Source organism: Pogonomyrmex barbatus, unplaced genomic scaffold (assembly GCF_055798465.1).
Source record: "Pogonomyrmex barbatus isolate J1 unplaced genomic scaffold, ASM5579846v1 scaffold13, whole genome shotgun sequence".
NCBI classification, from domain to species: Eukaryota; Metazoa; Arthropoda; class Insecta; order Hymenoptera; family Formicidae; genus Pogonomyrmex; species Pogonomyrmex barbatus.
Window position 1 is genome coordinate 4,771,159 of NW_028297109.1, and position 13,871 is coordinate 4,785,029.

General features: G+C 34.9%; 2 protein-coding genes across 3 annotated transcripts; both read left to right on the top strand.

Annotated features, from left to right (window-relative positions):
* The first annotated feature begins 263 nt into the window (after positions 1 to 263).
* On the top strand, positions 264 to 3,262 carry LOC105425901 (gastrulation defective protein 1 homolog). Its single transcript, XM_011636895.3, has one exon. The coding sequence runs from the start codon at positions 518 to 520 to the stop codon at positions 2,522 to 2,524; it is 2,007 nt and encodes a 668-aa protein (XP_011635197.2). The 5' UTR covers positions 264 to 517; the 3' UTR covers positions 2,525 to 3,262.
* A 637-nt stretch (positions 3,263 to 3,899) lies between these two features.
* Positions 3,900 to 8,358, top strand: LOC105425902 (uncharacterized). Of its 2 annotated transcripts, none has more exons than XM_011636897.3 (4): positions 3,900 to 4,164; positions 4,266 to 4,428; positions 4,520 to 4,720; positions 4,784 to 8,358. In XM_011636897.3, the coding sequence occupies exons 2-4, from the start codon at positions 4,317 to 4,319 to the stop codon at positions 8,068 to 8,070; spliced, it is 3,600 nt and encodes a 1,199-aa protein (XP_011635199.2). In that variant the 5' UTR covers positions 3,900 to 4,164; positions 4,266 to 4,316; the 3' UTR covers positions 8,071 to 8,358. The 2 variants fall into 2 exon arrangements, with proteins under 2 accessions (XP_011635199.2, XP_011635200.2); XM_011636898.3 differs by having other exon boundaries at positions 4,276 to 4,428.
* The last annotated feature ends 5,513 nt before the right edge of the window (positions 8,359 to 13,871 follow it).

The following is a 13,871-nucleotide window of genomic DNA, read 5'->3' on the forward strand; positions in this document are numbered from 1 at the left end:
GTAGGCAAGAGAGAGAAGATATGAAAAGTACACAAAGATCAGATGGACCAAACCTATGGACCTACGAAAAAGGTCGGGATAGTCGGTCTCTGATTTTAAATAATTATTTTTGTAATATTTTTATTTGTAATTTGTAATTTATAATATTTATGAATTTAATTAAAACAGATTGATTCACCTTGCACCTTCTCGTTCACTCGTTCTTTCTTTCTTCCACGCTCGCAACATATGTATGTTCTTGTTTTAGGTGCAACAAAGAGGAGTGCAAATAATGCGGACAAATTTAATACGTAGTGAGTGTTAAATTGTGGAGTGCAAGTGATTTCATTGTCATTCAACCGTTGGCCATCCTGAAATCCTCATAACAAACGATACTTCTCGTGTACTGCGAATATAGATTTTTTTCCGAATGTTTTTCCATTTTGCCACATGTTACATTGTATTGTTACATCGTACAGAAACGTAGGAATCGCACGCGTGAATTCGACGCCGAATCCGCAGTCGCCAAGTCAGCAAGATGAATTCGAAGAAGACCATAACCTTCGGTAAGATAGGTGCTACTTTAGGCAAACCGGCGTCTGAGGCACCCGTCGAAACATCTACCTCTGGATTCGGCACTTTCGGTAAGAAGCGCGAGGAGAATAATGTGAAGAAGATGGACGAGATCAAGCCGGAGGACGAGGAGGAAACGCGAAGCATGCAGAAGATGATGGGTATTACAGGCTTTGGGAAGAAAGCTAAGTCTTTCGACGTGCAGGAGATGATGGAGAACATCACTAAGACCATCAACAGCAATAAAGCAGCTGCAATGGAAAAAGGAAACCTTGATGAAATTGCTGAAACCAAAGAGGACAAGGTGAGTGACGACGACGACGATGATGATGATGATGACGATGATGATGATGACTTCATTGGTCCACCAATACCATCTTCAGCGTCTGTCACTTCGGAAAGAGCTAAAGATTCAAACGAAGAAAAGAAGAAGAAAAAAAAGAAAGATAAAAGTGATGACGATGACGAATCATCAGATAATGAAGAAGAGGAAGAAGAAGAAGAAATGACATTGAGAGATAAAATCCCTTGTTCCCATGAGGTTTCAATGACTCATGGCACCAAAGCAGTCATCGCCATTGCTGCAGATCCATCTGGAGCTCGACTAGCATCTGGGTCCATTGATTATGATGTTTGTTTTTGGGATTTTGCAGGTATGGATACGTCTATGAAGAGTTTTCGTACCCTACAGCCCTGTGAGAACCACCCCATCAAATGCTTACAATATTCTACAACTGGAGATGTGATACTGGTCATCTCAGGATCAGCACAGGCAAAAGTTCTGGATCGGGATGGCTTTGAGAAGTGTGAGACCGTCAAGGGTGATCAATATATCACGGACATGGCACGTACTAAGGGTCATACTGCTAGTCTTAACAGTGGCTGTTGGCATCCATTTACCAAGGAGGAATACATGACCTGCTCACAAGACAGCACCTGCCGGATATGGAATCTGTACAGACCGCGTGCGCATAAAAACCTGATAAAATGCAGGGCGCAGAACGGCGTGAAGACCGTGCCCACTACATGTGCATATAGCCGCGAAGGTGCGGCAGTTGCCTGCGGTTGCATAGATGGCTCGATTCAGATGTGGGACCACAGGAAGAACTTCGTGAACCCGTCTCTCGTGTTACGAGGCGCGCACGCTCAATCCAGCGAGGTATCGAGTTTGAGCTTCTCGTATCTAGGGCAGATGTTGGCGAGCAGAGCGTGCGACGACACTTTGAAACTCTGGGATCTGAGGGCATTCAAAACGCCGATCTTCGAAGCTAGAGGACTGTTCTCGCGCTATGATACCACGGATTGTATGTTTAGTCCAGATGACTCGATGATCGTCACTGGAGAATCCTTAAACAAGGGACAGACGACTGGCAGAGTGCTGTTTTACGATTGCAAAACATTTGAGCTGATCAGAGAGATCCCCGTGACAAACTCGCACGTCATCAAAACTTTGTGGCACCCGAAATTAAATCAGGTGTTTGTTGGCTGCGGCAACGGCATCGTCAAGGTGTATTACGATCCCAAGCGAAGCATGAGGGGTGCCAAGCTATGTGTTGTTAAAACGCACATGAAGCAGAAGCATATTGAGATAATGTCCACTCAGCAGATCATAACGCCTCACGCGCTTCCCCTGTTTCGCCAGGACAGGCCCAAGTCAGTTCGCAAGCAGATGGAGAAGGATCGGCTCGACCCGGTGAAATCAAGGCGCCCGGATCTGCCTATCACTTCCGGTCAAGGCGGCAGAGTAGCGTCCTCCGGAGGAACGCTTAGTTCATATGTCATACGTAATCTTGGATTGAGTAAACGAATAGAGGACGATCAGGATCCCAGAGAAGCTATTCTCAAATACGCGAAGATAGCCGAGGAAGAACCGTACTGGATTGCGCCCGCCTACAAGAAGACGCAGCCGAAGACGATTTTCCAAAACGACGAGCAAGATAGCGGGCCAAGTAATAAAAAACAAAAGACTTAGATTTTTACATTCGTCTTGTATATACGAGCTGTGTAATGTGTATTTATATGTGTATATATATATATATATATATATATATGTACAGTATATCTAGCAAATTAATCAGAGGACGTAATAATATTTTATGACACAGAGTTAAGATGATAACTTTAAAACTTAAAAACTTTAAAAGTAAGGATATTAAAATATTTTCTTTTTCTCTTAATATCCATTTGATTTGATAACAATTTTAATTATTAATTTTATCATTATGTAGAAAACAACTCGATATTTTGTGAGTATTGTTAGAAAATTGTTTTAGGAACTAAAACTTAATCATGATAATAGACACACTGATTAAATAAACATACAACATTCTTGTATGAAATAAATTTAGATATCAAATATTGATGCATTATTAGAATATATAAAAAGTATTAATATACTTTTTTATATTGAATGAAATTAATTGTTAGACATACAGCATTTTTGCAACAATATGTTTGGTAATTACTCAATTTATGCTCTTCAGTTCCAATATTGATGAAAAAATTATGCTTATTTTTATATAGTTTTATATGAAACAAAAGGATTTGGCAGAAAAGTGTCAATTCTATCCCCTAAACCAAGATATTAATCATTAAAATTAAGGAAATGCTTTAATATTGATTAGTAAATATTTAATTTCAGATTTTGTATTAAAGATTGCAGAAGAACATTGTAATATAAATGTTAATATAATAAATGTTATGAATATTATATTACATAAGAATATTGTACTTAATATATTTTTTATATATTATTTACATTATAAATAGATCTCATTTTACAAAAATCACAAAATTTTGAAGTTTTATGTTCATTTTTATCAATGTAAATCAATTTTAATTTCGATTTAACTTTTTATTTTTTTTCAACTTTAATAGAAAAAAATTTAAAAAATTATACCGAGATTAAAATTAATTTACATTGCTAGAAAGGAAACATTAATTTACATCCTTCATATCTATTTCTATTTCAATCTAGATTAACTTTTTGATTTACTTTCAGTCTTTTTTAGTTGTAGTAATTGGAAAAAGATGAAAAGTTAAAAAATCGAAATTAAAATTAATAAATTTTGATAATAGTGGTTAAAACTTTTCTTGTATTCATATTTATTAAATATTAGCTACACTTTATGTAAACAAATTTAAATGTATATTTTTTTGCACGCAATATTTAAATAAAACCGCATACAATCATACAATTTTAGAAAACTGATACGATTGGTAAATTGGTGAATTCAGTGCACAGGAGGTGTGTACATTTTAGGCCTGTTTTTTTGGCTGAACTGATTGTACTAGTTCACAGTTTATCTTTCTTTCTTACACTGGAAGAAGAAAAATAAACTCTGAACTAGTGCAGCCAGTTCAGAGAGTAAAAAGAACAGACTCTTTGTTGAAACGCAATTGCGATCACGTGACCAAACATAATCTCGCTCAGTCGGTTCAAGTAAAATACACAAACATCAAAGTACAGTATATTGGAAAAGAGGTAGTTTAAGGGATTCTGTTTTATGTTATAACCCAAAAGACACTTATCGTTCTTTATTTGAAGGAGACTTTCCAAAAAAAAAGGTTTTATATTCCAACATTGCATCGCCATTCACAAACTGATTAAAGGTAAAATTGCGCGGTTTTCGCGATTCGACGATAAATTCATTGATTTGATCGACCTCACTGTTAGTTGAGGTCTCAAGTATCCACAAATGACTTTGTAATAGTGCAACGTAGGAATCCAGTTTTCCTCGCGGATTACGCTCTTTCGTGAAAACATGGCTAAGAGAAGATCTTTGAATCGAATGAGCCAACGATACTCTAGGCGTAGATCCAGCAGTTCTATGCACTCTGGTCTTCTTAATCCGGATACAGAAATTCTGGACGAAGGTAAGAACATTTCCATTATTATTCTGCTTTGTTACATTAATTGTTGTCAACAAAATGAACTTAAGATATCAACACATCCTTTTTTTGATAGAGAGAACACTTTGGTGGAATCATCTACAGGATAGCGCGCAACCATCATACTCCTCAATTCTTGGAAATGAAACATCCAAATACTTAAATGCTGATTCAAGAGTGGATTCTGGTCAGAGTCGATCAGAGTGGTGGAAGAATCTGGAATCCTCTGACAATGAGCAAAATGTTTCAATAAATATACAGCGTAATTCGAGTGCAGGTATTAATCTATAAATAATTTAATCTTATGTTACAATATTTACAATATATATTGTTCTTTCAGCGATAGTAAAAGTCAATGTATTGCAAAGCTCGACATCTGAATCAGAAAAGGAGGTTGATTTGAAAAAGACAAAGGTTTACTTAAAAGCGGGAAATAGAACAAGTACTGCGGATAGCAGTGTCTTTCTAAATGCTCTGGATGATGCTGAGATAGCTAGTCCATCAACATCACGGGTGAAACTAACGAGTCGCTCTAATCTTCATGATGATTCAAACAGAGAAGTTTCACAAAGAAGATTACAAGAAGATGACGAGGATAGCAGTTTAATTGGAAAAGTTTTGAAATCAAAATCAAGTATTTTTGATAAAAAAAGAAAGAAGAATACGGGAGATCACAATATCTTTCAAGAAATGTTGATAGAAGATGATGATTTGAGTAGCAAGAAAAAATCAGTCGCGCTTGAGAAGAAATCCTCTGAGCGTTTGAGGAATCAAGATATTGACACAGAAAGAGTATCTCAAACGATATCATCGAAAAATGAAACTGGTTCATTCAAACTGGCATTTTCAAATGTAACATCTGAAGATAATGCTAATAAGAGCAGCAGTGATAGCGACCGTAGAATGAAACCTAAATCCCGCTTTATATCCCGCATGCGAAAAAGCGTGGGAACGAACGCTTTTGCAGATATTCTAAATGATAAGAATAGCATAAGTTCTTCTAATCAGAACAAGGAAAATGATATTCGTGAATCTATAACGCCACAATCATTACTCAGTCCTTCAGAAAGATCTGTTAATAGATCTAAAAATGATATCACGCATGCAGAGTTATCAAATCTTCAAAATCTAAGATCTTCGAATGCAACCAAGAAGCAATTAAATGTCCCGGGACAAACAGAAGATGATATGGAAATAAACTCAAGCGAATCATCTTTGGATAAGAATGAATCTCGCGGAAAAAGATCTTTTTTAAAGCCAAAATCAAGAATTTTAAAAAAGTTACGTAAAAGCTTAGCTAAGAATCCATTCGAAGAAATATTCCAGGAAAATGATGTTATCAGGAAGGATAATATATCAACTGAAGATAATCGCGTGTCTTTAGAGCACGGTGAAAGTCAACTACAAACGAGAATTAGCCAAATAAACGAATTAGCAACTGAGAAGAGATCACAATCAAAAAGTAGAATTATGAATGAAGATGACATATCTTTAACGGGATCATCTAAGAAATCTGATGTATCAGAAAACAGAAGTAAATTGCCAGAAAGCGATATCGTGAATGAGTCAGAATCAATTTCACGAAAGAGTACAGCAACTAAAACGCCAGAAAAACAAGTTTTTGTTAGTCCTAAGTCCACTAGAAAGGAACGTACGCGTACAAATGTAACATCGTCTGTTGGCAGGAATATTGAAGAGGTAATAGAATCTGAGATTATAAGCGATGATTCAAACGATAATATAGATGTAGAACTCAATTCAAATGTGTCCAAACGATCGTCTAAATCATTTCCTAATAAGGAAGTTCGCTTTACGCGTAACAGTTCTAGAAATCGATCTGACACACCGAAGTTTGCAAATATGAAAGAACCTGAAATTTCTAATAATTTACATAATGATATAGATGTAGAAAACGATTCGAATACGTCTGAAGAATTAAGTCTTAATAAAAAAACTCGTTTAACGCGTAAAAGTTTAAAAGATCGAGCTGAAACACCCAAGCCTATGAATAAAGAAGTACATGGAATTTCTGATTATTCACACAATAATCAATCAAATAAAGAATCGGATGTGAATACGTCTAAACGATTATCCAAATCAAGTCCTGATAAGGAAGCTCATTTAACGCGTTACAGTTTAAGAGATCGATCTGAAACACCCAAATCTACGAATAAAAAAGCACATGAAGTTTCTGATTATTTACGTGATAATACAAATGAAGAACCGGCTCTGAGTGTGTCTAAACGATTGTCCAGCCCTAGTAAGGAAACTCGTTTGAGTCGTCGTAGTTTAAGAAATCGCTCTGAAACGCCGAAGCTTGTAAATAGGGAAGAACATGAAGTTTTTATTCACACACATGATAACGCAAATATAGAACAAAATTTAAATATGTCCAAACGATCATCCAAATCAAGCCTTAATAAAGAAGCTCCTTTGACGCGTATTAGTTTAAGAAATCAATCCCAAGAAATATCAAAGTCGACGACTAATTTAGAATTGTCTAAACGATCTATAAACAGAATTGCTGATACTGAAAAAGAAGAAGAAGAAGAAGAAGATGATAATATAAATCTAAACTTGGAAATAGACACGGGTGATATTTCGAAACTGATAAGTTCTACGAGAATTTCTGCCGCTAAAAGTAGCGTAAGTATAAGAACACAAAAAAACACTATCTCATCAGTTGGTATGAAAATAATTGATGATGAAGATTCAGATCGTGCAATGCAAACAGTTGAACGAAATTCTTCTTTGACAAAGGGTGAAGCAAGTAATAAGACAGCAAATCGACAGAGTTTAAATAGAATCAGCATGAAAGAAAACAGGGAAACTACAAAACGAAAAAGCTCGAATAAATCGCAGAACTATCACGTTACATCGATTAAATCGTCAAGTAAGAATGTTCCTTCCAATATTGATAAAATAGATTCATCTAAGGGATTGAGAAAGATAGACGATTTTTTCAAAATAAGACAATCTACAACAAACGAACAATCGGCTGATCGCGGGCAGAACATTCAAGTCTTCGATGAAGAGAAAATAGAGAAACTTAAAACGGAATTGGAGAGAATAAAAAACCGCGAGATGGCTGCAATGAAAATAGACCTCGCGAACAATAAGAAAAAATCTGAATTAACAGGACAGGTGAAATCTACGAAACAAACTACGAAAAAGAAGTTACCCGCGAATTCTACAAAAGTAGTGGACAAAGCATTTTTAGTAAATGGAAAGGTGTATAAAGCACCGAAGCTTTCTCGTCCGAAGTATTGGGCCACAGATCGCCTTTACAAATTTCTATGGAACTGCATGGAGCCAAAGTACAAACTAGCGACAAGATTGAAATCCGAGAAGTTCGTACAGGAATTAGTCAAGGTAGTTTCTTTCGTTCAACGCCATAAGAAGTATGATAATTATAAGGCTGCGGTGAAGGCTTTAATGAAGGAAATGGCTCGCTTGAATATCATTAATACTTGTAACGACTTTTATCATTTCTGTCAGGATTTTCTGCCGTATGAATTTCGCGTTAAAGTGATACCCATGTTATTGCCTGGCAATACAATGAATATTCCCTACAATGCAGAAAGTCTACACATTCCCTTACTCGATACCGAACGATTACGTCCGTAAACATAAAAGACATAATTACACAGACATAATTAGTGTGATATATCTTTTAAATTATATTGTTTACAATTTAAAATTAAGTGTACATACATGTAATCAATTTCTCTCATAAAAAAATGTTCATATATTATAACGTTAATTGCTTGATATAATTGGTATATTTTTGATAAATGCAAATAGAGAAAATGCAGGAAATATTGTTTATTATACACAATACGCTTCATGTAAGTTAAAATATGATTATTATGGTATTTTTCAATAAAATATATAATATTGCGCATAGAAATAAAATTGTAGTTTCGAAAGACATGTATCCCGATTATTTGGAAGAGAAATTCTAGAGAGAAGTATTCATTCACTATCTTGCAACCTACGTCACAACTTCTTTATTCTCTCAAATTTTGAACTTTACATGCTCCGAAATTACATTGCTGATTCCTTAGTAAAAGTCATGATGCGCAAATATTTTCGATGCGATTGAATGCTCGGAATCACAGTTCACAATTGTATTTTGCTGATTTGTAAGAATCTTGATTTCTACGATTTCTTGCATTCTGGGAAATTTCAGAGAGTTCTTGGAATTTTATATGATACAATCTGTTTATATTCTTCTGAAACTTTTAAGAATATTGATCTTCGCAATTCGAAAGTCTGTACGCTTTTCAAAATACTGCGGTACATAAAATTAAATTCACCAACAATTTGAAATATTCCATAGATGTATTATTGAAATGAAAATTTTAAATTTAAGAAAAAATTATATATTATCAGAGTTGGGTAAATTAATTTTTTTTTAAACTAAGTTAAAGTTAATGTCTTATAAAATCAGTTACATTAAAAATTGCAGAATAAAAAATTATTTAATTAAGAGTTATGTTAAAATTAAATTAACTTAATTAAAAGTTAATTCTGAAAAACATTTATATTCAATTATATATCATAATTTATTAACATTTTTTATTACTTTAAATCATTACAATGTACAAATAAAAAAAATTACAATCTGGAACAAAATGTGTAAATGTTCCATTTGATTGTTCGAAATATAGTTTCCCACTTTGAATCTTTGATACTCTGGTCTTCTCATCTTAATCGATTAATATTACGTGTTTATTTACTTATTCCAGTGTACGTGCGCAAAATATATAATTCACTTGTATAGTCACATTATACATAGATCTATTATAATATCTCTGCGGTTATAAATATCCTAATCTCGTTTGCTCCGTACGACAATCTTTTCGCCCGAGTAAACAGTTCTTGTTTTCCCCGGCGTTCACAACAAAAATTATTTATGCTACTTTATGACGCGGATAGGATAACATTAGGCGAATTATCAAAGATCTAGTCTAATGTTAAGTAATATGTAAAGGCTTTATTATAATCATTTCTTCTTAGGACTCATTTCCTTCCTAGAATTCAAATTTTCTTTCTTATTGCTGCAATTTCTCAGAAATAACAATTGTGACAAATTATTATTATTATTTGTGACATTTTATCATGGAGAGATGTGTTTTTAGCATTTCTTATGTGTATAAAATTTATTATCTTTATAATTTTAATAATTTTAATTCATTTTCTCGAACAGAATAAATCGATACGTTTGTATCGGTACATTTGATAAATTACAAGTAGTACAAATTATGCTTTTGCAAATTTTATTTCTTCATATTAACACTTAATGTTTATATAGTTATATTGCTATTTGTCATGCAAAATTCGATCTTTTTGGAATTTAAAATTTGCCTGGAAATTTATTCGTTTGACATATTTCGCCGATATATTAAATAGGTGTCGTCAAAAGCTCGTTTTAAGTACCGTAATTATACAAGCAAATGTATCACACTCGTTGCGTGCCGTGACGCGCCAACTTTGCAAATATTTGCGACAAATCGAACGTCGCATTGACGTAACGCCGCTCATGCAATTCGTGACGCGCTTGATAACGAAACTCGATAGCGTAACAAGGATCAAAGTTGTTCCGCTTCTAATTAAATAAATTTCGAATTTTCATTTTAATTTCCATTTTTAAATTTGTTTAAATAATACTCTTAAAGTTAATTAATCTCGGTCACCTTTGAAGTCTAATCTCTATGATAAAATGACAGTCTCATTTAGAAGCACCAGAAGATTTCTACTTTTAATTATTAAATTTCGAATTTTTATTTTAATATTTTTAATGAAAATTGTTTTTTATGTAATATTGTTTGATAAAGTTGATTAATCGCGCGAGGCATGCATACATACATACATACATACATACATACATACATACATACACACGCGCGCAACTTTCTATGATAAAACGGCGATTTTATTTAGACAGAAGAACCAGAATTATTTTACTTCTGATTATTAAACAAATTTCGAATTTTCGTTTTTTAATATTTTTAAAGTTAAAAATTCTTTTAAAGTAACATTCTTATAGTTAATTAATCGCACACGTATATGTACGCGCATAATTTTGAAGTTTAGTTTCTATAATAAAATATATAGCGATCTTATTTAGAGAAAAGGACCAAAATTACTCTGCTTCTAATTATTAAACAAATTTCAAATTTTTATTTTAATTTTTTTTATAAATAATATTCCTATACGGTTAATTAATTACACACGCACGTACATATATGCGCGCGCAACTTTGAAGTCTAATCTCTATAATGGAACGGTCGCCTCAATTAGGAGGGACTTATTTTCGCCGGGCCGCGATATTTGAGCGTGCATTTGTAGCCACGCGACACCGCCACGCGCCGCTCGTTATACCCCGTCGCCGATGGCGATTGTTTCCCCTCAGCCCCGCGAAAAATGATTGCTGAGTCCGCGCTGTCGGGCGACTGGACGCATTGCAATTATTGCAACGCGGCGAGTGAATCATGAATGAGCGACGAGAGATTCGCCTTTGCAGAAACCCGCGCTCGGCATTGCATGTGAAGTTTTGACGATCCAAATCCACGACGGACCGAACTTGAGGCGGAGTACATACGTCATATTCTTACGAAAATCTTTTTTTTTTTCTTTCTTTATTATTCTTTCTATTTATATTATTTTAATATTTCGTTCGTGAATGACGATCGATGAAAAGTTGACGGAGAGGGGGGGGGGGATTTCTCGAGACCGCCGAATAATTAATTAAGTAACCGACGAACACTCGCTATTTTAATCCGGAGGGGGAGGGAGTGAAATCTTTCCATGGTCAGTTCATGGCAGCATCGGGTATGCTCGTATGTTATGACAATTATGAGTTTTCTGTAGGGCCACTCGGGGGTGGCACGTGGCCGACGACGCGCGTCGGGGAGAAAGGGGATCCATAAGGGGGTACGACGCGGCGCGTGCCGCCGCGTGAGAACGACCGCGATCACACGCGTCACACGCACACGACGTGTGTGTGTGTGTGTGTGTGTGTGTGTGTGTGTGTGTGTGTGTGTGTGTGTGTGTGTGTGTGTGTGTGTGTGTGTGTGTGGGTGGTGTGTGTGTAGAAGGAGAGAGAAATAAAGCGTGCTCTATTCCCGGGGTTTACTCGCACTCGTTTTCGACTTCTCGATGCATTCTCTGAGCACCGATTAAATTTCGTTTCGAGTGCTCCTCTTTGGCCATTCACATATTATCGATCGAAGAATAATTTACTGTTTGGATAATGCATTTATTAAAAAGTAATTTTGCATTTATAATATTTTATAGACAATTCTAAGGTTCTGCGCGCAACGGAGAAAATATTAGGGACAAGAATAAATATTAAATTTTGAAGGATAAGTATAAAATGTGCGTGTGTGCGTGCGTGCGTGCATGCGTGATGCGTGGTGTGTGTGTGTGTGTGTGTGTGTGTGTGTGTACGCGCGCGTGTGCGTGTGCGTGTGCATGTATAGCTATATATTTACTGGTGTCCATTGTATTACATTTAACATTTATTCCTGTTCCTAATATTTCCTCCATTGTGTGCAGGGCTTAAAAAACATACAATTTTTCTGTGTTGAATATTTTAATAAAAATGCACTTACATTTAATATTCCTTTTATTTATATTTAAATACAGTATATTTAAATGGGACTATCACGAGAGTAGACACGAAAGAACTGATGACATTTAAAGCATTTAATGACATTTCTGCGTGCAAAATTTTATTTCGCAATAGAGATCGTTAAAAGGTGGACGTTTGACATTTCGTAATCGAAAAGCAGGAAAACGAGCGAAGAGAACGAGAATTACTATAAAATTAGTAAGAATCTTCAAGTACTTAACATTCTTTAAACTAATAACAGAGATAAACGAGATTACCGTTGAAAATGACGTAGGAAGCTTTGCGGGCAATAAAATTGCAAAATTTCGCTGAAAAACGTATAAATATGTTACGTCGGGTTAATTAAAAAATTTATCAAAAGTAACGAGTTGACGGTACATTTTATGTATATGGAACACAGTGCATGCGTGCGTGCGTGCGTGCGTGCGTGCGTGCGTGCGTGCGTGCGTGCGTGCGTGTGTGTGTGTGTGTGTGTGTGTGTGTGTGTGTGTATGTTTTTATGCGTGTGCCTGCGCTTTACACGCATATGTGCTTGAATTTTCGGTGAATGGAGGCGAAATTGTTGCGGTAAACGCTGACGAGTGCAGACGCTTTTATCGCCGTCCTTTAATATACTTTGTCCACAATTTTCTTTTGCGAATTCTCCCGTTTCACATCCGACAGCATCTCGTGAAATGTTTTCCTACGTGTGATAGTGCACGTGCGTGCACGTGCACGCGTATGCACGCGCACACGTCGATTTGTGTTTCGTCCTTAGTTTTATGCATGTTTTATGCACAGTACAGGTGTACTCGATTTCCACAACGGAAGACATTTCCGCAATTAATTATTCACGAGAAATGTAAGTTAATCAATCGCGTTCGGTTAATTGAAATCATCACTGAAACTTCCGATTTACGCACGAAACAATTTTGCTGAAAAAATTAAAAATTAAAAAATTTAAATGTCTAAAAATTTAAAAATTTGACTAGATACAAACTGTAAGAATAATTTTGTGAATTTTCAAATTGATTGCTAGAATATTATGTAGATTAGCAAAATATTTTATTAAAAGTATATAAAAGCGCTATTTTTATGATCACAGAAAGAGAGAGAGATCTTGGTATTTAATAATTATTTCTCAAATTTACATAGGCTTTGTTAATTATAAATATATAATATAATATAAATATAAATATATAAATTCAATGTTTTGTTGTTTTTGCTATTAATTATCATTACGTATTATTATGGATATACGACGCGGATATAATTAAGTAATGCCAGAAATATATATTTCCTTTAATATTTCGATAAACAATTTAATGATGTAGATTTAAAATTCCTTATCGAAATTAATTGTCAGAATATAAAAAATTTTCATGCAATATTTTCATGCTTTAAGCGTCCTACATGTTTTTATTATTTAATGAAATTATTTTCAGGTCTGTTTTCGGTAAATTTTTATATACTCCAGCATTTCAATATCGTCAAATTGGATTTCTTTCGGATGTAATGCCGCACAATCAATCTCGTGTCAATTTTGCAAATATTCCTTTCTTATGCGAGAGAAAAATAATGACATGATATAAATACAATTATATATAAAGGTTGTTATTTAAATGAGTTAATCGACCAGAATCGCGGTCCAATAAAATTATCATCGTTTTGTCAATCAGCGATTGCCTCTCTCAATGATTTTCTCGTTCAATCATTAGTGCATTAATCCAATTCGTTCTTATTTTTGCCTCTAATCCCCACGGATCATTGAGCGCTCTTTCCGCCTCGCCGCACAATGCACCGCAGCGCG